We start from the raw sequence: 24989 nt of genomic DNA on the forward strand, positions 1-24989 counted from the left end.
ACAAGCAAGTCAAGGGCCAAGGTGACGACGCAAAATACCCTGCCTAGATACAGAAAACAATTTGCACGTGGTGGTGAGTGATGTTGAACACTCATCATCTTGAAAAGGTGGACATAACAGAGAACCCGATTCCACCAATGAAGCACTGCGGCTTTGAATTATGCACCAACTACTGAATCCTGTCTAAAGGTCTACCAGCCACACATCAAGTCCACGATCAGACAGAAGCAAGTTCGATCCTCCAGTGGCAGTCGGCAGGCCCCTTGCTGTTCTGACAGGATAACCACTACATCCTTCCATATCTTTTCCCCCGGGCGCGTGATACCCCACTTCGGTCACTCACAGCTTAAACTTCTTCAACACGAGGCCCCCGTAGGAACGTTCTCACAGTTGGTGCTCGACTTTCCACCGGTGATCTTCACGTCACTCCAGGTCCATCCGCTGCAGCTACCACTACCGCACAGGATGTAGATCTCATGGGCACTGGAAGTCACGGTCCCCGTCACATCTGTCACGGTCAATCCGGTGATGGGCACGCCCGTGGTCGGAGTCCCCGTGGGCGAGCCGTTCTCATAATCCTGCTCTACAACCAGGCCATACTCGGTGATGCCGGACAGCTGGATGTTGGAGAAAGTCACCCCGCTCACAGAGCCCGTGGCCTGGTACACCGTTTTGATTCGAACGCCGTTGGCGGAGTTGCTCACGGTGGACTCGGTGATAGTCACGTTCTTAACGACATTGTTGTCGCGACCGCCAACCGAGCCGATCGACAGGCCATGGCCACCAGAACAGGTTCCACCGCTGAAGTAAATGTTCTACACGATGAAAAGGAAGAAGGGAGAAGCCCTCCCCCCTCATAGGTCCCCAGATTAGCACGCCATTACGACAGAAACCATTTCATGAACGGGCGGATTCATACCTGACCCGAGTTGATCGCCAGACAGTCATCCTGATTCTTGACCACGGCACCCTCAATCGTCACGCCATTGGAGTTACTAATGTCGAACCCATCGGTGTTGTGACCGCCGTTGCTGTCGCCCGCTGAGTTATCAATGTGGACGCCAATGACTGCAAGGTTGTCCGACTGAATGCTGAAGGCCTGCACCGGAGTGTTCATGATTGAGAGCCCGGTGATGGTTGAATCATCCAAGGAATGGGCATAGAAGAATTTGGGCTTGGTCTTGCCACCGTTGGTACCCTTTCCATCCCACCAGCGGGCACCGCCAGCATCAATGACGGCGCCCGGGGCGCCCTGGACGGTGATCTGAGACCCCGACACCTTGATCAGCGGCCCCGCCCACTCTTTGTACCCAAAGGTGGTCGTGCCTTCAAAAGTGACCTATGTGCCCCATCGTTCACGTCAGCTCTTACATGCTATGCACGGCTCCGCCACGAGCCAAGAACCGCCTCGTATAGGAAGGTTTCATACCTTGGTTCCGGTCTTTAGGCCAGTCAGATCCAGAGTCTGACCCGCAGGCACAGCAACATTGCTGAGAAAAATATTCGAGCAAGAGGCCTTGCCAGCGATGGCACTGGCGGCCGAGGTGAAGGTGCAGGTTGAAGAAGATCTCTCGGTCAAATCCAGGACCTGCGAGGGAGCGGGTGCTGCAGAGACTAGCCCAGCAGCCAGCATGGCCACAGCCAATTGTTGGAGGTAGGATGGCATGCTGACAGTAAGATCAAAGCGTGAAAACTAGAAGAGCGAGAAACGAAGAAAGATTGACAAAGAAACGATTTGAGTAGGTGTGCAATTTCTGGTCAACAGAAATGGAGGCAATGGAGCAAATGACGAAAAGACTGACTTGAGAAGCGAGGGAATGGCAAAGACAATGACAGAGGTCGCAACGAGGCCGATCTTTATGTACGGCCAGCCGTGAGGGACGATTTCCTTGACAATGGCACGGTGGTCCCTTGAACCGAGCGATACCCTGGCCGACTGAAGGCGTCTGATTGCGCTAGGCCATCGTCAATTCGGGACAAGCTCAATCAAGCTTCGGGTGGAGCCTGTTAGTCGAAACATGGGTGGATCCGAGTGGTCAAGAATTACAACAGATCTTCTAGGGGGGGCCTTTAGAGAAGCGTCTGCCTGAAGCCTAGACGCAAGATGGCGCCGACCTGGTAGAAATAAGACGCTTGACGTTGTGTCGGCCTCTCCTCGACACGGTACTGTTATTCATGCCCCATTTTCTCCGTCGCATGGGTTCAAATCGAATTCGATTCCACTGTTGAACCGTGGCAGCTACATTGATGAAACTATCAAATGTCGCCCTCCTCTGTCGACATTCATTTCCCTTGACGTGGTGGCTTGTTGGTGGGCTCCATCGCTTCGTCAGCTCTGTCCATCCCGTCACGGAGATCTTCATCAGGGTCAGTACGCAAGACCGTCCGCCTAATCTTCTAATGCGTGGGGCAACGCTCTTACCCTGATTGATTGGAAGACACTGACTCCGTGTCGAATTACTCCGTCGAAAAGACCGAAGGCAGCAGCGTTATAGAGTATAGACGATCCTGGATTTTCCCACCAATGATGCTCGACAGGGGATGTTCTCGTCCGCCAAGCACTCGCGAAGGGGCAGTAGTCCGACGGAGAGATGGGGGTTGCCAAAAAGGTGTCAGCAGCATCCCTGAAGATTCTCCAACACTCAGAGGAGCCGTTTGAATGCGGACCGCTTATTGGGTTCCTGAGTACGACCTGAATGATTTGTATCAAGGTATTGTGTGCTTCGTTGTAGATCTCCAACTACCCACCTCTACTGCACTTGCCCGCAGCATTCAGTCTGGGGTACCGTATGCGGCACGGTGGCTTGACCTCCAATTCCATGACTGCCCTTGGCCTACAGTAAAGTTTGATCTTTAATTTCATTTCCAGGCAGCTAACTTGCAACCGCGTTGATGAAACGGTGGCCACGGAGATTTCTGGGTTTGATGCGTGCGTCCAGACAAGCTAAAGCAGGTCCCTTTTCCGAAGCCTTCAACTAGAAGGGTCACCCTTTTCATAAACCTGAATCATGTGGTCCAAGCCAGTGATGCCATCACATGATTCATCCCGCCCGCTCGGGATCGGGAAAATATCCTGAAACAAGCAATGCCTCCGTCCCGAAACGGGGTCTGGGAAAAAAGAAAAACAGAATCACAATAATTCCCTTTCCGATGGCTGAGACTCTCCAACCTTCAAGCCACTTCGGCACGTGTTCCATCAATTGTACCAAATCCCTCACCTACGATCCACTCCCCCAAGGACCCTGTCAAGTGTGCGCCGGATGGCCAGCCACCGAACGCACACCAAAACCACCGGCGCCCCGGACTATGACAGTCCGCAATTCTGGGATGCCCGTTTCGCAGCCGGCCAAGATGTGGGCGAGTGGTTGAATTCAGGCGAAGCGTTGATCGACACCTTTGTCGCAGATCTGGAGGGTCGACGACCATCTTTGTCGGGAGATCATCCACCACGCACCTTGCATCTGGGCCCGGGAGTCTCCATGCTTGGCTTCAAACTACAAGAGATTTATCACCAGCGGCGCTGGAAGAGTTGTCACATTCTGGTATGCTTTCCATTGATCCCCAATTCAGCGCTTGGCCCGGGTTTCCATCGCACAAACGAGGATACATCGATTGAATGGATGTACCTTTCCGCCTTGCAAGTCCAACACACCCCCACAGCATGTACATCATGGAACTAGAGATCTAATTTCTCTCCTCATCTGTCTTTGATTCTTTCTTTTTTGTCTCAAAAAAGAATGTCGATTTTTCCGCCGAGGCTGTACGCCGTGGCTTAGAAGCAGAAAGGAACAAACCGCGCGATCAAGCCATGACCTGGCACCAGGCAGACTTACTCTCCTGGACCGACATTTCACGCATTTCCCATCTCGGCCCCTTTGACGTGATCGTGGATAAATCTACCAGTGACGCCATTGCCACCTCCCCCGATCACTATGTCCCAAGTCCAGCAGAAACAGACTGTGACAACACATCCCCATTGCTGTGTCCCGTCATTCGAGAAACTCTCTCCACGACCGGGGGAGCAATCAAGGTCTCCCCGGTGGAATTGCTGGCATTGCATCTTGTCCCGATCACTCGACGGGGTTCAACGTGGATTGTGCTGTCCTATTCGAGTCTCCGATTTGATAATCGTCGCTTGATGGATCGGTATTGGTCCCTGCGCTGCCGGATCCCCATGAAAGCGCCTTCGGGAAATGTGTCCTCTACGGCGTATACCCCCGAGGTATTTCATTGGCTTTATGTATTGGAACGACGGTAAGGTTGATGTACAAAATGAAATTTGCGTTTTTTTAGTCGTGAACCGCAGTCTCGCAATGGTGAAGATGAGACCGGCGAGGATGAGGGGGGCCACTTATACCTTTTCCGGTCTAATGAGTGACTAAAAGGCTTAGTTCAGACATGTTGGAAACTACACTGCACCAGATTTGAAAAAAAAAAAAAAGAAAGAAGTAATCGCAAAAAGAGTTCATTGTCATCTCTCGTCAAATAATCGCAGATAGCACGGGGAACCATAGGTGGGAGCCTATATACATCGAATCCAGTCAAGCACCGCAAAAAAGACTCGGCAAAGGCTAACAGATCATATGCCCTTCCATATGCGTTCCGTCGCCGCGGTACATCCAGCGCATCGTCTCTCGCCAAATCAGTTGCAATGTTCACGAATCTCTCCCGCCCACTTTTCCTCGGGGCTAGTCATTTGCTAGAGCTCTTGCGAGCTGTTTAGCAGCCAGAGTAGATAGCTGTAAAAATGAGGGTTAGTATCTTGAATGATATGGGGACAGGGGCCGAATCTGTACAAGAGGGGAAGGTATGACTAACCGTTGGCGAAGAGAGCGTAGCTGTCAGCGTTGTTGACGGCGGCGTTGCTGCTCAGGGCAGTGGCGGCAGCGTAGCCGTAGCCGTTGTCCTGAGTGCCGGGGCTGTAGACACCGGGGGCGTGGGTGAACTCGTGCAGGGTGGTGGTGGCCTGGTCCTGGGCGTGGCATCGGTTGGTCAGAGCAGGCAGGTCAGAGTAGTAGATGTCACAGTTGGCGACAATGTTCTGGGAAGGCAGAGTGTAGGCCAAGACGTTGGTGTCACAGTAGCCCAGGGTGTCGGTGCAGTAGTAGGTGGTGGCGCCGGACGAGGCAGACGAGGCCTCGCGGGCGACAGCATTCAGGCGGGCAGCGACGGTGGAGCGAACCGAGCTGGAGGTGGACTTGAAGTAAGTCTGGAAGCGGGTGGAAGAGCCAGAGGCAGCCTCCCTGGCAGCAGTAGTGGCCAGAGAAGCAGCGTTGCGGAGAGCAGTCTCCAGGGCACTGCGGCGGGCTGAGTTGCTGCAGGTCTCGCGAGTGCGCTTAGAGAGGGTCTTGACAGCCTTCTGAACCTTAGCGGCCTTCTCGCCATCAATTTCGATCTTGAGGTCATTGGACTTGTAGGGGATGTAGCCGGCGACGGATCCCTCGCGGACCACGGGAACCATGCCGTTGGACCGGAGGGTGACGGCACCGCCGTTAGCGAGGTCGCTAGTGGTAGCAATGTCGAACTCGTCCTCGAGGGTCTGACCAGCGGCGAGGGTGGTGAGGGACTCGGAGGTGAGACCCTCGGTCTTGAAGCGGCGAAGAATACCCTCAAAGGTGACCTCCTGGTCTATAAAGATGGTTAAAAAAACGAATTAGTCCTGTCTGTTTATAATCATCTCGAGATTTCTGGAATCAGAAACTGGGCGGGCACACTCACTGTCCTTGTAGACAGCAACCTTCTTGACGGGAGCGCTGTCACGGAAGAAGTTGAGGTGGACAAAAGTGACATCCTCCTTGCCGGTGTTCTTGACGACAGCCTTGATGCGAGTGTCGCTGATCTGGGTCAGGGTGACGTCCAGAGCATCGGCCTTGCCAGCCTCGACGGGCACAGCACAAGCATACTGGGCCAAGGCCAAGAGGGTAGTGGTGAGGACGGTGAAACGCATCTTGGAAAAGTTGATCTGTTTGAAATGGAAAGTTGGAAAACTTTGGCTCTTTGTCCTTGACTTGGTCGGTGCTTGGCTGGATGAGGTTCCTGGAAAAGAGATGGTGGACGGGGCAGGATGCTCTGCTTTATAGATTTTCGAGTCTGTGTCCATCGATGTGTTTCCTGCTCGCCCGCTCCCGCCATACCTTGAAGGAACATCGTGTCTCGGGTGAAGATGAGATCGTCACCGATACTATCTCGACAGAGAAGGTAGCATTCCCCGCACCGTTGATAACGATTCATGATCCGCGGAGAGGTTGTGGTAAAGGTTCTCCCGATGGCAATCATCGTCACTGGTCGAGACTTGCAGATTCCGCTATCTCTGATGAAGATCACTCTGTGAAGAATGACCTTTGTAGGGTCTTGGCCCGGCGGAGGCCCGTTGTCCGACGTGCTCTCCGAGTACTTGGTGAAGCTAAGCCTGTCTTTTCTCATGAGGGAAATGCTTCATTTGGGCGACGGGGAAGGTGTGTTTCGCTTTGATTGGTGTGATTTTCCTGCCTCTGGCATCTGCACCTCCGAAGAGCGGCGCTGGCAGCAAGTCACCAGCTTGGATCACGACTACAGACAGCAATCCACATGGGTGACCATTTTGGGTCCAGACTTGTAAATGGCAACTTCTCACATGTTGCACCGGATCAATTTTGGATCTTTAGATGAGACGATCGACAGAGGAGCCCGGGGGAGGGGTTTGACTTTTTGCCCTGACTTTCAGGGACGACGGAACATTCCTGTGAGTAGTTGAGCACTGTCACGTCCGGTAGTACTGGGCCCGAGGGAACCTCATTGGACAGGCCGTGGGTCTGGAGTCACATACTCAGTCTCAGAAAAGCCATTTGTCACCGATTGCCTTCGAGTTATCAAACCGAGGGAAATCGCATCTTGCGAGGAAGCCCATCACCAACCAACCGTCGTGTGGGGTGCCAAGCCGCCAGCGCCAGGGCCAACTTCGGACTCCGGTGCCAAGATGTGACCCAAGACTTTTAGTCGGTCGGGGGTGTCTTGGTCGTGAAGACTTGCAGATCCCAACCGTCTGAGTGCACCAGTCCACAGACGAGACCGGGCCCCGCCTCTGCAGTATCTCCAACATCTGCAGTGCCCAATCCGACTCCATCCCCGGCAGTCTGTCTGATGCAAGTATAGTGCATCATGGGCGCCTGCGGGGATTTACCGACTGATAAGCACTGGTACCGGGTCCCACCAGCGACATCAAGAAGGGTTGCATGCCATAAGCATGACCGGACGTCCCACGGCGCTTGGTTTGATTGAATTACCAGCCGTGGGAGCAAGCCCGCGTGATAGGGGAGGCAAAGGGAGGCAGAAGCAGTAAAAGAGCCGTGCAGGCTGTGTCAACATCTCGAGTTCAGTCCTGACTACGACCGTGCAATTCCCGTGGACGACCGACGGCCGAGCTGAAGATCGCGGGAAAGAATGACCAGTTGGGAAACCCTCCGAGAAGACAAGCGATGCCTTCCACCACAAGAAGCCTGCGGAACGGTCCAGTGCCACCTCCCTAGAGGCTCGAGACCAAAACGCCTCTGACGATCAAATCCACATTTGGTACTGGAGCGGGGCGAATCTAGGACATAAAGGACCGGCTTGCCCATTGGCACTCGGTGCCACCCGCGATTCGGCATAGCACATTAACTTCCTACCACCCACCTCAGAATCACGGAGGGAGAGACAGATACACACTTACTTTTGTTTACCCCCTCTCCGTTCTCCTTGGGAACCACCTTTTTCTGAGAAAAAAAAACAAAAGAGACAAACACGCGCTGAGTCAACCATAAAATGCAGCCGAGTCTGGGACTTCAGGTGACCTTGGCTGCGCAGTTACCCACCCTGCAAGCCCAGTCTGCATCGACACTCCCTGTAAAAGTGTCCGTTCACAACACAGGCAGTGACCCGGTGACATTTCTGAGATGGGGAACGCCCTTTGATCCTCGGGCTGCGGTCTCGGGGGTCTTTGAAGTGCGTGATATCACCGACGGGAGACTCATGCCACTGGATGACCTCAAAATGGCCCGCAAACTTCCTCCTTCACCTGAAGAGCTGGTGGAAGTGCTCGGAGGGGAGAGTCTCGATAAGATTGTGGAAATTCCCGGCCTGGACTTGCAAGAAGGTCATGACTATTCCATTGTGTCCAAGGGGATCTGGCATGCCCTGTGGACTACTCCACTGGTCAGCGTGACCGAGTCCCACCTTGCAGACCTGTCGAGTGCAACTCGCGGTGAGTTTCGGTCTAATGAAGCCCACGTGAAGGCTGAATAGATGGAGAACACACCTGTGGAGGTGGGTCGCAGCCGCAGTCGGACGTGGTGCCGGATCAACTTCAACACGTGATGATCGAGGATCAAGTTCACCGCCGAGAGATGCTCTGTTTGCCCGAGAGATGTCCGTTTATGAGGGATGATGTATGAATAGTTTCCATCTTAGTTGTCCGCTTTGAAGAAGTCATGTTATTGTACACCCAGATTTTGGATCGAGTTCAGGCCCAGCACTTTGTATTGAAATTCGTGAATGTGTTAGCTATTTCTCATGAAATTGTCCGGTCTCGGAGACTTTTCGCCCCACGTTAATGTGGAATGATGGCTCCATTCGACGATCTCTCTACACGGTCAATAGATTATCGTCACAATTTTGAGCGCGAGGCATTCTCTCGGTGTTCCAGACGCATTTGCGGGGCGGGCGGGCTCGATCCTGCTGGGTTTCCGATAAAAAAGAGTCTCCGCTCAGCCCCAGCCACCAAAAACGCCACAGATCGGCAGCATTGTGTAGGTTGGCCTGCATTGACTGATCCACACTTCATACTCCACGGCGGCCTCGCGAGCCGAATTGCGGCGGAGGGTTGACACACATTATGAAGTGTGTCTCATGATAGGCTTTTCCGAAATAATAGGAGGTGCTTTTTTCTTACGCTTTGCGACAAGGTAAGGTTTCAATTGTGTCGCAGGATCTTGCTCAAAGAACCTTATCAATGTAGAATGATGAACCGCTCTGTTGCTGGGCAGTTACAGGTTTATTAAGTCGAACGGAAGCGGCAACAAGATGGGTCTGACGGGCTGATCGCGACCTCGAGCTTTGGGATAAGATTGAGTTTCGCTATGATTTGGATTTATCACCATTTCTGATCCCGAATGCAATGGGAAAAATAAACACCTGATACATCCAAGGTGGCAAGTTCAGTTGTAGCACAGGCAACCCTTCCATGTCTTGCCCCTCAAGGGTGAGTGAGAAATGATCACGCAATGAAAGAAAAAAAATCATCAATTTGACCAACTTGAAGTCCAATCTTGTTGCATACGCGAAAGGATCGTGTCCGTAAAATTCCAAAGCAGACTACTGTCGTGGGTATGCCAAGCAGCTCCGGTCCAGAATGAACGCCGTCGGCCTTGCAGGCCGTACAGTCTCTGATAAAACCCGTCACGAATCGACTCAGACGAGACACTGAGGGCATAGGGACCGTGATTGGCAAAGGCCGCAAGTTGCAAAGACGAGTTGTCTCGAAGGGCTTTTGCGCTCTCGGCAACGATCTCAGCTTTCATCTGCTCGACGGTCATGGTTGTGTTACTTCCAAACTTGACACCGGTAAGTAATGACGGTTTCTGTGTTGGACCCAAGGTGTATATAGCCGGTAGACGGGGGAGGGAATAGACATCGGGATCAGAGCCCCTATTGCATAGAGTCACCCCATAGGCAATCGGACCGCCTCGAAGGAGCCCAGTCGAGTAATTGATGTATTTGAAAGCAGAAAATAAGGTCTCTTCTTCGCTGTCCAAGTCAAATCCTGTGAGGGTGTCTCTTGTTGGGGGTATGGTGAAAAGGAATTGTTTGGCCTGGACAACTCTCTCACCGGAAGGGGTGCGCACAATGGCCCGTCCATACGGGCCAGATACGTCACGGGCCATAGACAGAACTTTGCTGTTGACGAGGACGCTCTTGGTCTTTTTCAAACGCATTAAAGCCTGATCGTAAATTTCATGGTTGTTTTGTCTTTCCGTGGCCAGAAATCCGGTTGTCAAACTGCGCAGCATTTGAGGCCCGAAACTCTTCAGGACGTAGAGTGTGGGCAGTTGAAGCATATCCCCAATCCCTTGATCAATGGCCCATATGAACGGTATCAGGGCAGTGAGGTTGTACAGACGTGCAAACTGCTCAAATGGTCGTTGAAGATCAAGTGGGGCAGGTAAGGGGAAATGATATCCCTCATCGAGATTTGGAAATCGCTGCAATTGTCTACTCCAGGCTGAGAACATCTCCACATTGGATTGTAAGCGCTCTGAAAGATTGACCGAACGGCCATTTAGGAAATCGTAACTCTCCATCGTGGAATTAAAGAACAGTTTTGTCAATGGAATGTCGAAACGCGCGAAGTATTTCCTCACGACCGGCAGATCGTGAAAAGCGATGACTCCAAGTTCGATTGTGCTGGAGGTATTTGGGTCACAATAAGTGCGTGTATGGCCGCCTAGAGCCTCTTCCCTCTCGATTAGCACGACGCTCCGGTTGAAATCTTCCTGTAGGCGGATGGCAGCGTAAGTCCCAGTAGCACCGCCACCGATGATTACGACGTCTCGCACTATCGCGTGAGCTGGGCCTGATGAATTCTTTGGCAGGTGAGCACCAGCATTGCCTATGTGCCACAAAAATATAACGAGCTCGAAAATGAGTATACGAAGCATTGCGTCGAGTCGGTATAGACTTGAGTTGCTAGAATGATAATAGCTGATGGGATCGTCCGTAGGGGGAGATGAAAATCTCCTTATAAAACGCCCCAAGGGAACTCAAACTGACCTATAGTTGAGGCGAAAGGACACATTTCTAATCCTTTCGCACAAGACACAAGCTTGAAGCTTGTGAGGCACGTTCGTCTGGAATGGGATGTGGCACAAAACGGCTCGACAGAAGCTCGACGTGGCGACCTCATCCCGTACAACCCGACAGCATGCACACACCCACGGGCGAGCGAATGGCAAAGGGCGAGGGGTTCCACCAACCGCGGCATATGGGGAGAATTGAATGTACTCAACGCGTCATGTGTATTCAGGATCCTATATCGAAGCCTAGGAAAAGGAGATTTACTACAACCCCCTTGTGTCAATGCTGTACACTCGCATTAGAAGGATTAGAAGAAAGATTAGCGCGCAGAGCCGAAAGAAGAGAAAATATGTGCGATACAATTGCGAAACAGTCAAAATTGATTTCCAAGGCTCTTGGGCTGTCGAGAGACTTTCAGAGATGCATAGGAGCGACCAATATCCGAGAACTAAGCGCGTGCTATTTACGTGACCGTTTTCAATGCAATTGAGAACACTCAAAGAGGTATCATCAAGTAAACTGCGACCCACGGCCCCGTCATTCGGGACATGATCCTTACCTCGCAATATCTGGTGAGAGCCCTCAAAACTCTAAACGTAGCTGACAGTCACGCTGCTAGAGCCAAAAGAGCTGGAAGTGAGAACCTGGTTGCTTTGCTTGATATCGATCAAAGTAGCACCAGAGGGACCAACGGTCGAGCCACCATCCGTTGCATAAGCATTGGTGAACTTGACAGTGCCAAAGTTGGCGAAAGGAACGAGGGAGCTGCCGGATTCAAAGTCCTCGACGATCCACTCGGCGTTGTATTCGCAAAGGTCGCCATCCACGCCGCCATTGAAGGTGTGCGTGACGGACTGGCCGTTGGAAAGATTCTGAATGGTGGCAGTACCGGTGGTGGTGGAGGAGGCATCCACAGTCACCTTAATCACATCGCCGGCTGAGATGCTGATGCTGTTGAAGTTGTACGCATAGTCGGGGTACCACTCATACCAGGCATCGTACGAGACGGAGCCGCCCTGCACGCAGAAATCGACTCCAGTCTGTAAGATCGCCGAGCCACAGGTGTCTCCATCAATGCCCACCCAGGCGGATGCACAGTATTGAGTGTTGGATGAGGCCTTGGACGGTGCCTTGGGGGTCGGAACGGTGAACTCAGCAGTGACTGAGGTGTAGCCACTTCCAATGAGCACGGCGCCTGCCCAGTTAGAGCTATAAGACTCATGAGAGGTCTTGTTCAAGTGCAGAACTTCGTTTGTATCAGGTTTGTATGGTGGGTGACTGAATCGCTCGTTGGCACGGGCAATTCGACGAGCCTCATTTCGAGCCTGTCGCTGGGCAGTCAGAGGCGCCGCGAGGGCTGAGCCCACGAGGAACGAAGTAGCCAAAATGCTGGTGGAAAATTTCATCGTGAAGGTCTGTGTGCTTGTGGACGAATCGAATCGATGTGACACTGGACTCAATGGAGAGATACTGTGAGCGGGGAGGAAGCTGGTATGTCGTGAATAACACTGGAAGGCAGGGTGTGCTCTTCAGCTTTATACCTGGGTGCCCACGGCTCGGATTTTTATCATTGGGATTGAAGTTCAGCCACTTTCCCGACAAAAGGAAGCTAAGGTCCGGTATGCATTGTTTCAAGACCTATGCCAAAGAGGAGAGTCATACCCTACGACGCAATATTGTGGACCTCCACGAGGTCCACCTCGATAGACCTCTGGACGCGACATATCTAAGGCCTGAGCGATAAAGCACGGTGACGCCGTCGGAGACCGAGAGAGTGTAAATGGCGCGGGAATGCAGTGTGAAGCGACGTGCAGACATCGTTGCCGAGCGCTATCTGGCAACCCGCCCCTCACACACTGTGGGGGTCCCAGAATCCGCGATAGCTTAGCAGAAGCTTGATGGAAATGAGGAGGATCCTGAGCTCTTTGAAGACGATCCGGCTTTCCGGCCTCCCCTTTTCATCAGAGGAAAACAGGGCTTGAGATTCAAATTGGCTCATCAGTGTCGATATGAGGATTTCAATTAGCGCGACGATCATGACAATGCACTGTGCTTGAAAGCATCGGGCATCTTGTTGATATCTGCCCATGTGGTGTTTGCCAGTAGTTGCCCTAAAGCATCTTGCAGGACGTTGCGGCGAATGATCAGGTCCCAGATTAACGACCCACTCAGGGCTCGGACTCGACTCTTCATGACTTGGGAACTAAGCCCGTTCGCGATGCACCAGGCCCGCCCCAAGGCTTGGGGAAGGCTTATTTGCATCCATGGCGTCGCGCCGTCAGCCAGGTCATGTCGCCATCAGCGCAATGCATTTGACAAGCATTGCGGCAATACTCTTTACCGAAGATCAATGCGACGTCAAGTCCGCGAGGAGTGGTGAAGTCGGCAAAGATGAGCGGTTCTCCGACGGAGATGGTCTTTTGGCAAACCTAACCTACAGTCCCTCAGTATACCGACGATGCCCTCGATTGCGTTCAAAGCATAAACCCTGACGAAATGTAACCTACGACAGGTGACCTCTGCGGAACGGGCAACGATCGACAAGTGAGGGAGTTGCAAAGGATGCACGCGACTGGTGGTTGATAAGGGCGGGCGGGGGCCATCGGGTCGGTGCGTTGTTACTTTGCTCCCGTCGTGAGGGACGGTTGCGCCGACGCTAACATAAGCGTACGCCATCTCCCTTTGGCCACGGGAAGATTGCAGAAACCAAGCTTTCGACAATCAACGGAACTCGGCACTAAGGAGAAAAGGAAATGCACCTGATCAGCTGCGGAAGTAGCATGGTAAAGGTATCGAAGCGACCGCGCTTTGATATTGTGTATCTCGGAAGATTCCACCAAATTCACGAGATTCCACCAATGCTTTGTTGGGGCTGGCTCGGCAAACGAGACGGGTGCAGCACAAAAGACCAGCTCCGTTTCTCGTCGCGCATGAGATGACCAACTGCCTTGGAATAAGTAACCCGAGCCAAGGCCGGGTCTGGATATCCTTGTGTCAACATGCTTCACTGCTTTGGTTCGCGTTTTGGCTGGCTTCTCCTAGTCAAACAAGGTACTGGCGGGCCCACGCGCGCTCGCACCGTGTGTGTCTCCCAGATGCAAGCCTGTTGACCATGGATGGCAACGGATGCGGCGAAAGTTTCTCTTGGGCGTCTTGCTTTTTGGTTCAAGGAACATCGGGTATCAAAGACTTAATAGGATGTCAAATTACACCAAGGAAACGGAGGCCTGAGAAAATGACGCCAAAATAGCTCTCCTCTGCATCTACTGTAGATCTAGCTTGAAATAGCCCGCTCCGAGCTCCAAGCCAAAAACGCCAATAGGAATTGCCATAGTCGTGCAGCATTGGCTAACGTAGGTAACATACAAACGGGCTTGCGACTACCGGAAGGAAATAACACGCAAATAGATTTTAAATCTCATCGAAGAAGGTCTATGCAGACTATCTTCTACCAGAAGATGAAGCTATTCCATTTCATGAGCTTTTCGACTGGAGATTCATAGGAGAAGGCATCTGACCTGTATGAAGAATACTAGCACCGCCTCTGTCAGTATTTTGAAATACCTTGGTCACGCGTCACAGTTCTCAGAACGATTCTCACAAGCAGATACAACGCTTACGGCTGCTTCTTCTGTTCTGAGAAGGGAAAAGGGCTGAGTGGAGTACAGGTACTAGTTTCTTGACAGCGGATGTTTCCGGCTAAATGTAAAATCTCCAGACGAGCAAAAGACCAAACGCTAGATATATTCGTCTTTTGTGTGATCTACCGACCTCACTCGGTTTATTCCCCTTTTCTAAAAATTTCGTCAAGGAAGCAGGATCGTTCAGTTTGCTACCATCTAATTCTTGACTCTGCTCCGCCATTGCCGGGGCCCGTCACGGCGTCTTGCTTCCACAGATTACCTCTCTACCTGGTGACTCTTCCGGGCTTGAGCAAGGGCAGAAACGAAATTCCAGTTTTCAGAGTGATCTTCGGAAACATATTGCTTCAACGGACCTCCTGGACTCGGTCTGATTTAGAGTATTGAAGGGTCAGGTATTCGAGCACATTTTGCAGGTGTCTCACAAGGTGAAAGGGAGCAGCGGGAGCTCCTTCTCAGGCAAATTAGTATTGAAGGAGAGCAAGAATACTATAATGATATGAGGCACTTGAGTTGAAAGATATACTTAATCTATGGAACAAGTACACAAGCTTCCATCCTGTGATAACAATCAATGTTGTTTTTCAATGTGAGTTGTCATCTTCCTGACACATTGGTACATCCCTGCGGTCTCTGTAATTCTACCGGTAGACTTTTTCATCCATTTTTTAAACTACTGTGCTGTCAGAGACCGGTTCTGTAAACATGTTCTGGCGCATGGGCTAGTATGATGATGCTTCGGATGCTCATTGCAAGCTGAGTCAGCGAGTCGCCTCTGCGGGGAACTTCAGGTACCTTACAGGTTAGTACTAACGGTCGGGTACCTCGGTGGGTACACAGACCCTGTCCCTCAAAATAGACTTGAGGACCCAGACAGGTCAGGTACATCTTTTTTTTTCTTTCCAAGAAGCCCCCTAGAACGATCGCACGAGATCTGACCGAAGAGCCTCAAGCACATCGAAGCGTATACCGTCAAGCCTTGTGATAGCAAGAGAGGTCAGACTTTTCTCTCTATCTGAACAGAACCTTTCTGGCTATTATTTCTCGTGTGTTTTTCTATCACCGTGGAATGACACAACATCATCGTCTTGCGGCCGAATGCCAAATCTCGCCCCTCACTGTTTTGCCCTTTCGATCGCTCCTGCAGGGTCCCAGTGCCCCACTTACCCCACCCGGATTCTGCCGGTCTTTCAATTTTCTAGGGAAATAGTACGTTCAATTGATTTGGTAAAGATATCGGCGCAGAGTTCGATGGTAATATTCGGTAATTCTGATGAATTTGATGTGAACATAAATACCGAGTCTGCCTGAATTGGGAGGATAGTGTAATCTAGGTAGGCGGTATAGGGGGCGGTTTTGGCAAACTTCCTCAGGGACCCTAAAGCTAGCACAAACCAACTTGTTTGACAACATCCGGTCACACATTCCCACTTCCGCCCCCTGCTCTAACAGATTCTTGTCAAAGACCAGATCTCGATGAGGCGCGGACCGGGTTTTTGTCGCTAGCTTCTCTGCAGAATCTCGACGAGTCATGGAGGATACAATCGCCGAACTACGACGTCAGCTCGAGGAAGAGAGAAAAGCGCGAGAAGAAGCAGAACGCCGTGCGGAACGAGACAGGGAAGCGCGAGAAGAAGCAGAACGCCGTGCGGAACGAGACAGGGAAGCGCGAGAAGAAGCAGAACGCCGTGCGGAACGAGAGAGAAAAGCGCGAGAAGAAGCAGAACGCCCATCTCAACCCAACACACTTTGGGGTCTTCTGCATCGCTGTCACGAATCCTTGTCTCACGCCTTCCGGGTCGAGACGGATGAGAAATTATTGACGCGGGGCCCCACGACTGAACCAGTCAACCGACTTTACCCCAAGCGCATAGCCCGTTGGGTTGACTTCCCTCAGCTCCAAGAGCAGGTCTGGACCAAATTCGATAGCGCTGATGCCTTTACCTCACGCCCGCTCTTCTCTTCCGATACTGCGATAAGCCAGGTCGCTCTTGACATCAAAGCGGAATCGATTTATTCGGAATTGTCCCTTCGAAATTTTGAGCGAGTCGCAGTGGAGAATTTTGTCAAATCAGTCATACAAGCGTTACGAAGTGATGAGCTCCTTCGACATGAGTTCGGTATCCATGGTCGAATCACTCTCTATGACCGCCCGAGCCTATCGGAACCTTCGCTAGACAAGAGCTTAGAACAAAGAGATCTTCAGGGTGCCCAGACGCCACAACGACTCGCGAACGCAAGTCAGAGCGGCACAGGAAGATGGCAAAAGGCGGCACAAACTCAGAAAAGCGATAGCACCTCGCGGAGACGTAATCGCCGCGCCGACCAGATCTGTGTGCACATTACGGATGATGCACGACAAACACCGGTCTATGCAGTGGAATACAAAGCACCGCACAAGCTGACAATCCCTGAACTGGTAACAGGATTACATCCTCTTGATCTGGCTCGCGATGTCATTGGTCAGGAAGGGGTAACATTTGAATTTTATGCCACCCGTCTCGTCGCCGCCGTGGTCACTCAGATATTCTCTTACATGATCGACAGTGGAGTCCGGTATGGCTATATCTGCACCGGGGAGGCTTTTGTTTTCCTCCGCATTCCCCAAGATGACCCGACAGTTGTTCAGTATTCTTTGTGTATCCCGAATCAAGATGTACAGGGGGACGATGAATTACGCCTCCACCGGACCGCCATCGGTCAGGTCCTTGCATTCACCCTTCAAGCGCTTGCCGCTGATGCTCCGTCCCAAAAGTGGCGCAGTAAGGCAAGTAAGCTAACGACTTGGGAGGTCGAATATTCGGACGTGCTCAAGAAAATCCCCGAGACTCTTCGGAAGGACCCGCCAGCCTCCAATTATCGGCCCTCGCACTGGAAACGAACTACAAAAATACATAATACGCGCTCTCGCGCTCGTTGTCAACCACATGTGTCTCCAACGAAACACTTATCGACTGAAGGCAGCGACAGTGAGGAGGGATTGCACTCTCCATCTACGGCAGCAGCGTCACGCCGCCGATTGAGCCGAGGCCGAGGCAATAACCGTCATTCAAAAGGGAGAGGCCGTAGGCCGCGAAACGACCGGAACCGTAAACAGACGTCTAGAAAAAACGGACAAGACGCGCAAGACGAGCAATCCATACTACCATTCTGCACTATTGCTTGTATCCGTGGGATAGTCAACCGAGGCCCTCTGGATAAGAAATGCCCTAACTGGAAACTCCACGGTAGTCACACTCACTCTATAGGGCCGCAGGAGTTCACACGCCAGCTTGACCGTCAATTTTCCCGGAATCCATACATTGGATTTGAGCCGCTGCACATCCGCGGTCGAACAGGCTACATCCTGAAAGCTACACTTCTCTCACACGGATACACTGTTATTATTAAAGCTACAACTATAGAAAAGCAGCATCACCTCCAAGCGGAAGCGGACAATTATCACCACCTCAGGAGCTTGCAGGGACAACAGATCCCCGTCTTTCTAGGAATGTTTACGCCACGGGTTTCATATTATTACCACGGTGATCCAATGGAGCAGATGATGATTCTCAGCTGGTCTGGAAAGAGGCTCCAGTTCGTCATAAACGATGAGAACTCGAGGTTCTTTCACGAAGAGCGAGAAAAGGCTTTGGCCATACTCCGATCACACGGAGCTGTCCACGGCGATATTGAATGGCGCAACATGTTGTGGGATGATCTGAGCGGCCGCTTGATTGTCATAGACTTGGAGGATATGAAATGGTTGAAGCGTCCTCGTGACCTTGGACCAACGAAACCTGGGAAAGCTGGACGTGGCCATCGCGCAACTGCGGGAAAGCCCGGTCAGGGGTATTCGTCCCGCTCAGCCGCCGCTGTCTGGCCATAACGCCATCGGGGCCGGAGCTTCGCCTTATTTGAGTCGACTCATGGTCGCAGGCTTTGATTACGAGGTGGGAAGGAAGTATGGTTTGAATACGAGACAGAAGAACCACCAGACCAATTGCCTACATGTGGTTCCCCAGGTAGGCGATCGCACGTTCTGCTATTGTTCGTCAAAAACAATTAGAGGGGGTCGGTGACTATCATTCGTTCTCAAGAAATATGAGGAAGTTGTGCTCTGCAAATGAGACTCATGCGGCTATGACCTCGGAAAATCACAATATGTTTCACAACTGGAAAACTGTCGGAGATCCGAAAGCCACAGGGCTCTCGCTGCGGTTGATGTGATTCATTCTTTCTATCACCTCCCCTTTTATATCCCATTCCAGTTCCAATTCCATTGTATTTCAGTGCCTATCTTCTATGTTTAATCCGTAAACCTTGAAGCCGGATTTCACAGCCCATCAAGATCACGCATGTTATATGCCCCGCTTTAATCATCTTGAAAAGTGATGTGTCATCGAAACAACTCCCAGACACTGAGGATATATGTGGAAGTCCAGATACCTCAGTAGGCTATTCAACCGGAACAAATTGCCGCTCCAACCTCGTCGAGTGACACGTGCTGCCTGGTCGTGGTTTGTGCCAGGACTTACATGTCGGTGGATTCAGTCGGACTGGAGTATTTCATCGGCGGCTGGCATCTCCTCATTGCTTTTCGCCCCCAGGAATCTGTTTCATTTCTTTCCGAACTTGGGCCTGGATTTTTGCAATGACCCTTCAAACTCAAGTGTGATGAGCACTCGGTGTATCCTCATGGGAATGTGAATCGTGAAATACACACGTACGATCGGCGTTGGTTCAGCGCCACAGCAGCGTCCTCCTAGCCCTCATCGCTCAAGACAAAACTGCCTCGGTATCTTTTTTTCTTTTTTTTTCTTTTAGGAAAACCCCGCCTCGTTGAAATGCGGCTCAAAGTTCGGTCGAACGTGCGTCAACCGGCCATCGCCATTGCGGGGTTGGCTTGCGAGACCTCGACGTTTTCTCCGGCCCGAACCGAAGCAGCTGCCTTCCATCCCCGTCGCGCACACGAGATCATCGAGGAGTATTCCTTCTTCTTGGGCGCAGACACAGATCTTGGACAAGCGGCCACATGGCATGGGGCGCTCATCGGCCATGCCTTACCAGGTGGGGTTGTAACGCGGGATGCCTTTGAAGAACTGGCCGGGGAGCTATTGACTCGACTCGCTGATATTCATGCGGCGACTACGCTAGACGGACTGTGGTTGGACATCCATGGAGCAATGTGCGTCGAAGGGTTGGTAGACGTCGAGGCAGAGCTTCTACGTCGGATTCGACAGGTGATCGGGCGGAGGGTGATGGTGTCTGCGTCCATGGACCTGCACGGGAACGTCTCTCCAGAGTTGGCGCACCAAGTCGACCTCATCACATGCTTTCGTACGGCTCCTCATGAAGATGAGATGGAGACCAAACAACGAGCATGCTGGAATTTGGTCACGTTGTTGTCGACGAGGGATGATGAAGATGGTCATCACAACACCCATCTTCGCCCGCTGAAAGCGTGGTGTGAGATTCCCATCCTACTACCCGGAGAGCAAACGTCAACTCGAGAAGAGCCCGCCAGGAGCTTGTATCACCAGCTGCCCATGGTTGAGGCGCTGCCGTCGGTAATAGATGCCGCCATCTGGGTGGGCTACGCATGGGCTGACGAGCCGCGCAACCACGCCGTCGTGATGGTGACAGGCTGGGATGCGCAAATTGTGCTAGAGCAAGCAGAGCAATTGGCTCGACGGTTCTGGGACGCTCGGAAACAGTTTCATTTCGTCGCTCCCACGGGCACATTGACCGAGTGTCTTGCAGCGGGTCTCAAGTCTCATCGGCGCCCCTTTTTCATTTCAGACTCTGGCGACAATCCGACCGCCGGAGGCGCTGGCGACGTAACTTGGACTCTGGCTCGTATTTTAGCGCACCCAGAGTTTCAAAATCCAGATGAAGGGCCTTCGGTCATCTACGCGAGTCTTCCAGCCCGCCATGCGGCCGAAACTATTGCGCGTGCGGGTGTCGGAGCCACCGTGACCGTTGTCGCGGGCGCCGAGATTGACCACGTTCATCAAGGGCCAATCACCATGACCGGTTTGGTCCATTCCGTTCGACACGGGGATCGAGATGCAGTGATCGAATGCGTTCTTCAAATCGGCAGTGTGTTTGTCATCATCACCAAGCTACGAAAACCGTACCACCACGAGTCGGATTTTGTGCAATTGAACCTACATCCTCGCTCGGCGGACTTGGTCGTTGTGAAAATCGGGTATCTCGAGCCTGAGCTGTTTGACATGGCTGCGGATTGGAGACTGGCACTCACTCCAGGCGGCGTCGATCAGGACCTGCAGCGACTTGGACACAGTCGAATTCATCGGCCCATGTGGCCCTTGGATCGCAATTTTGCTCATCCTCCTAATCTCACAGCTCGAATGATCCCGCCATCTGACCGGCCATTCTCTACGGATCACTCGCCAGATCACACTCGCCGCATTGGCGAATCTGACGGGCGTTAATTGTTTTATGAGCCACGAGTAAATCCTGGTGTTAGTTCGAGAGTCCAGCAGAGTTTCGGGATAGGCTTCAGCGTGAAACCTTGACTTGGGCGGTTGACCTACCGCGCGATACACCCAATCCTGAATACGAACGTTCAAATTGACGATCCTGGAAATTTTATTCCGTAGTTGCGCAGAATCTATGGCTTTACCAGTAACAGCACATTTTGAGCCACATGCTAGATCACTCAATAGTTTTTTTTTACATGCTTGTCCCATACATCAATCTCATTGACCAAGCCTTCCCTAATCATTGCACGATCTTGAGATACTGCACGACGAAAAGTGAAACATGTGAAAAAAAAATCTCATGTCGAACATCACAGGTAATAAATCATTCCAACACACATGTTGATAAACTCGATTCACATAAACAAGAAGATGAACTGAGACTTCCTGATAGCGTATAAACATAGAGAGGGAGAGAGAACCCCAAAAGAAAAATCAAAATTTTTAAAAAAAAAAAAAATGGCCCACCCAATTGCTAGAATGCTTACAAAGCCAAAAGTAGACCCGCTCCAACAGCTCCCGGAAGCAAAAACTGTGGCTTCATGGTAGGGAATGTCGCCAGGCCCGACGAGGTTGCTCGAAGCAGGGGCGGTGCCGGTCCCCGTTGGACCTGTTGGAGAATCTTTCGCCGCCGTTTGGGTGGCAGACTCTGTGACAACGATGGTAGGGGTTGCCTCGGAGCTATCGGGCACCTCGGTGGGATTAGGCCCGTTGCCCGTGGCGGAGGAAACTGCAGAAGCAACCTTCTTGGCTCCGGGGACGGCATCGGAGCCAGTGCCGATCTCGTGGATATCATCATCACCTGAATTGAACTTGGCCTGGGCCAGCGAGATTTCATTGTTGTCGAGGTCGTAGACAATATAAGCACTTCGCATGAACGGATCGCCGATCAAGCTGAATCCAGGCTGGCCGGGTTTTATTCCAAAGAGGCATTCGTCGGACGGTAATCCCTCCCATCGGTATTTGGAAGGGAACACCAAAGCGTTCATTGGGACTGAGATTTTCGCGCCGGAAAAGCTGAAAGTCACGTTGTAGTCGGAGGTCGCCTCGTCGCAATCGATGTATGCCAAGTCATATTTCGAGGAATAGCGGGCCCCTACCGCCCTCAGAACGGGGTCCACTATTTCCTGTGGGAGCTCAATCAAGGGACTGCCGTTGTCTAGAGTTGTAGCTAGAGGCATGCCCTTTGAAACACTCGTCGAATCCTTGGAGCCTTCCACGATGATCTCAGTGAGGGCAAGAGTGAGGGATTGGTAACGGCCTCGAACTGGAACCACGGGCAAAGTCTGCAGTTCGCCCTCATAACGCGCCTTGTTGACACCTCCAAAGAGAATGCTTCCAACGGCATCGAATTCATTCAACCACAAACTGTACGCGGCAGATTTGATCGCGCCGCTGTCCACGAGAGATTGCGGAAGGTTGGGGTACATATGGCTCAATGCAGCAGCAGCGTACGTGGATGCCTTGTAACCAATTCCAAGAATACCATCTTCAGAGCCCTGTTAGTGTTCATCTTTTGATGAAGACATGATAATTTGTCTGCACTTTCTTGTTGGGAAGGGGACCGATTGGCGACTTACTCCCCAATTGACTGTCTTCTGCCACGGCAAACTGCGCCTTTTTTATTGTCGCGCCTCCTATTTTCACCTTATCGGTGGCATAATGACCCACAGCCAGGGTTCCCGCGAGATAGGTGGCGTTCATTTTGTAATCGAGTTGCTTGAAGGTGGATGACTTCTTAGGATTAAACAAGCCGTACAAGGCACAGGGATCGCCATCTTGAGAGCAGTAGTCGGAATTGGGTACATTCACCCACATGTCGCTGCTGCCGGTGTCGATGGACAACATGACATCCTGACCAGGAGAGCCGACGGTAAGATTTACGAAATAGCGCAAATTTATCTAATAAGAATCTCAGTATTGGTAATTTCAAGATGAGAAGAGAAAAAGAAAACCAGGGCAAAGGAGCGCGCGAGATGCCCTCAATCCTCGTGACTCCTATCGCCCGCGAGAAACAATATCTGTGGTGGATGAGAGGAAAATAAGATTGACAGTGCTGCCTACCATGTTGTCCAGCTCCACATTGACCACTTTCGCACCGCGTTTCTGCAATGTGCCTAGGTCTGAACGTTTGTTGATTGGCAGAGCCAAGACGGCCGGATTCTCGCGTTTGTGCAGTGTCAATGCTTCCGTGCTGGGGATGCTGGGCAGGTAGACCAATGCGGCCAGCGAGAAAAGTTTGAATGTCCACATAGCGACGAGCGTTCGACTTTCTTTCCTTCCCTTTTTTTCGCGGCTCGACAATGAATGACCAGAATATTCGCAATCCCAGTAAACGAGCGTTCAGGCTGCGCAAGTCAAGCCTCGGAGAAAAATTGCACACCACCTGCGATCTGGAGTAGAAAAGAAAAGGCGAAGCATTTGCAAAGTCTTGCTGGGAATAGACTGCAATTATAAAAACCCAGCCAGGCTTCCCCCGGGAGATTGATCTTGACGGGGTATGCCGCCATGTCTGCCATTATTGAGTCATGGGAAATTAGTCTCCAGCACTAGGCGTGAACTATCGATTTAGACCCTTCCCATTCTCTCTGTGACCAGTGAATACCTTGGTTCTCGACAGACGTGCTGGCCGTGTGGGACTCGAGGAGTCGAATCACAGAGAGATTTGTCGGCGCTAACCCAGGCTAACCGTCAGGCGTCAGCCCATATTTGGGTTGCTCTTAGACGTGAGAGGCAGTGCCGCCGTGCCTGCCTGGCGCAGCTCAGTAGGATTGGGTTAGCCGTTCAAGTGTCAGGGTCCGTGTCTTCCAGTGGTCCATGAGCTCGATTGTCAGCCTCTCAGGCCTCCCACGCCGGGCTCCACGGTCCGTGCCATACGGCCCCGACCGGATGAGACTTGCCGAACTGGTTTCAAAATTCTAACCGATCAAATCCGATTCCAGAGTCCAGTGAGTAGAGAGATGGTAGTGTTCCATTTTGAGGGAAGCGTTCTCAATTTGGCGAGATATCCACAGTGCACGAGCGGAACTCATCGGGCGTCTCCTAGGACGGAGCGGAGGGTCACGCAGTTACATTGCTGAGGGTTAGGCGAGCGTGGTCAGCGAGGCAGTGAGGCACTAGTTGAGTGTTAGACTGGTTTTCCAACATGGAACGTCGCTAGTGCCTTTGCCCGTGCTGGACACAACGGAAGAAAACGTGCATTACCATTCGTCCACCGCCGACAATCCCTGTGATCAAAACCAAGGACATGGAGATATCAACGTCCTGCTGTGCCCTATCGGGACGGTACAATGATAAGCCGATCGGTTCGGATGATTTACAGGTCATCAAATCAGGTGAGCAAATCCTTCACCGCACATGCTTGTGCCACTATGGTACCTTGCGTCAAGTTCCCCAAGTTTCAGGACCAAAAGATTCAGGTCATGTAGTAGAGTAGAATCAAGATTGACTACCTCTTACTTTCTGAGGGGATTGATCTGATCAATGTTGAAATTGCCGATGTTCTCTAAACATTTCAGAAATTCATGTACCACTGAAATATCTCTGATGGATCTTTGTTGGAAATTATGTCTAAGGTAATTTTCGTGGAGTGCTGTACATCTCTGAATCAGGCCCCCCATGCATGCTGGAAAATATATATCCGCAAACCGCGGACCTTTCATAGGGCAGCGGTACAGCCACGCTAGTTCCATAGGTAGATAGATTTGGAAGGTTGAGATGGCAAGGTTGTTAAACACACCTGATAGGCAGGCGGGTATGAGGTTGAAAACCATTTTCCAATAGAGGGGGGGGAATTATTCAGAAACTCCATCTCAGGGCTGTAAGAACTCTATTTCCCGTTCAGAGCAGAGCAATATCCTGCCGTGACTATCTATATTGATGTTAACCAAAAAAAATAAAAGGTACTTCGGATCCATATTCAATTGCAATATATCACTAAGACTGGATGCTCGCACGCTACAAGATGCCTACCATATATCCTTAGAGTTCAGCTCAGCAGATGGCGAGCCCTGACTCGCCTCCATGTGCTGCATAAAAAGTGTCTCTCAATGGTGAA

The 24989-nt window shown here is 51.7% G+C and overlaps 9 protein-coding genes across 9 annotated transcripts; 4 read left to right on the plus strand and 5 right to left on the minus strand.

The window, feature by feature from the left end:
• Positions 1 to 356: 356 nt before the first annotated feature.
• POX_d04874 (Polygalacturonase) lies at positions 357 to 1666 on the minus strand (the record flags this gene model as incomplete). The annotated part of the gene is made up of 3 exons (XM_050113732.1): positions 357 to 815; positions 920 to 1339; positions 1430 to 1666. The coding sequence occupies 3 exons, from the start codon at positions 1664 to 1666 to the stop codon at positions 357 to 359; spliced, it is 1116 nt and encodes a 371-aa protein (XP_049968683.1).
• A 1594-nt stretch (positions 1667 to 3260) lies between these two features.
• POX_d04875 (uncharacterized protein) lies at positions 3261 to 4258 on the plus strand (the record flags this gene model as incomplete). The annotated part of the gene is made up of 2 exons (XM_050113733.1): positions 3261 to 3542; positions 3737 to 4258. 2 exons carry the CDS (start codon positions 3261 to 3263, stop codon positions 4256 to 4258), a joined length of 804 nt encoding a protein of 267 aa, XP_049968684.1.
• Positions 4259 to 4813: 555 nt separating this feature from the next.
• On the minus strand, positions 4814 to 5947 carry POX_d04876 (Penicillolysin; the record flags this gene model as incomplete). The annotated part of the gene is made up of 2 exons (XM_050113734.1): positions 4814 to 5628; positions 5719 to 5947. 2 exons carry the CDS (start codon positions 5945 to 5947, stop codon positions 4814 to 4816), a joined length of 1044 nt encoding a protein of 347 aa, XP_049968685.1.
• Positions 5948 to 7779: 1832 nt separating this feature from the next.
• On the plus strand, positions 7780 to 8259 carry POX_d04877 (uncharacterized protein; the record flags this gene model as incomplete). The annotated part of the gene is made up of 1 exon (XM_050113735.1): positions 7780 to 8259. One exon carries the CDS (start codon positions 7780 to 7782, stop codon positions 8257 to 8259), a length of 480 nt encoding a protein of 159 aa, XP_049968686.1.
• A 995-nt stretch (positions 8260 to 9254) lies between these two features.
• Positions 9255 to 10670, minus strand: POX_d04878 (uncharacterized protein; the record flags this gene model as incomplete). The annotated part of the gene is made up of 1 exon (XM_050113736.1): positions 9255 to 10670. The coding sequence occupies one exon, from the start codon at positions 10668 to 10670 to the stop codon at positions 9255 to 9257; it is 1416 nt and encodes a 471-aa protein (XP_049968687.1).
• Positions 10671 to 11396: 726 nt separating this feature from the next.
• On the minus strand, positions 11397 to 12212 carry POX_d04879 (Aspergillopepsin-2; the record flags this gene model as incomplete). The annotated part of the gene is made up of 1 exon (XM_050113737.1): positions 11397 to 12212. The coding sequence occupies one exon, from the start codon at positions 12210 to 12212 to the stop codon at positions 11397 to 11399; it is 816 nt and encodes a 271-aa protein (XP_049968688.1).
• Positions 12213 to 15978: 3766 nt separating this feature from the next.
• Positions 15979 to 18315, plus strand: POX_d04880 (uncharacterized protein; the record flags this gene model as incomplete). The annotated part of the gene is made up of 1 exon (XM_050113738.1): positions 15979 to 18315. The coding sequence occupies one exon, from the start codon at positions 15979 to 15981 to the stop codon at positions 18313 to 18315; it is 2337 nt and encodes a 778-aa protein (XP_049968689.1).
• Positions 18316 to 19273: 958 nt separating this feature from the next.
• On the plus strand, positions 19274 to 20884 carry POX_d04881 (uncharacterized protein; the record flags this gene model as incomplete). Its single annotated transcript, XM_050113739.1, has 1 exon — positions 19274 to 20884. One exon carries the CDS (start codon positions 19274 to 19276, stop codon positions 20882 to 20884), a length of 1611 nt encoding a protein of 536 aa, XP_049968690.1.
• A 289-nt stretch (positions 20885 to 21173) lies between these two features.
• On the minus strand, positions 21174 to 23185 carry POX_d04882 (putative aspartic-type endopeptidase opsB; the record flags this gene model as incomplete). The annotated part of the gene is made up of 4 exons (XM_050113740.1): positions 21174 to 21194; positions 21421 to 22421; positions 22513 to 22834; positions 22997 to 23185. The coding sequence occupies 4 exons, from the start codon at positions 23183 to 23185 to the stop codon at positions 21174 to 21176; spliced, it is 1533 nt and encodes a 510-aa protein (XP_049968691.1).
• Positions 23186 to 24989: the final 1804 nt, after the last annotated feature.

The sequence above is a fragment of the Penicillium oxalicum genome, chromosome IV, assembly GCF_001723175.1.
Source record: "Penicillium oxalicum strain HP7-1 chromosome IV, whole genome shotgun sequence".
Taxonomy (NCBI): domain Eukaryota; kingdom Fungi; phylum Ascomycota; class Eurotiomycetes; order Eurotiales; family Aspergillaceae; genus Penicillium; species Penicillium oxalicum.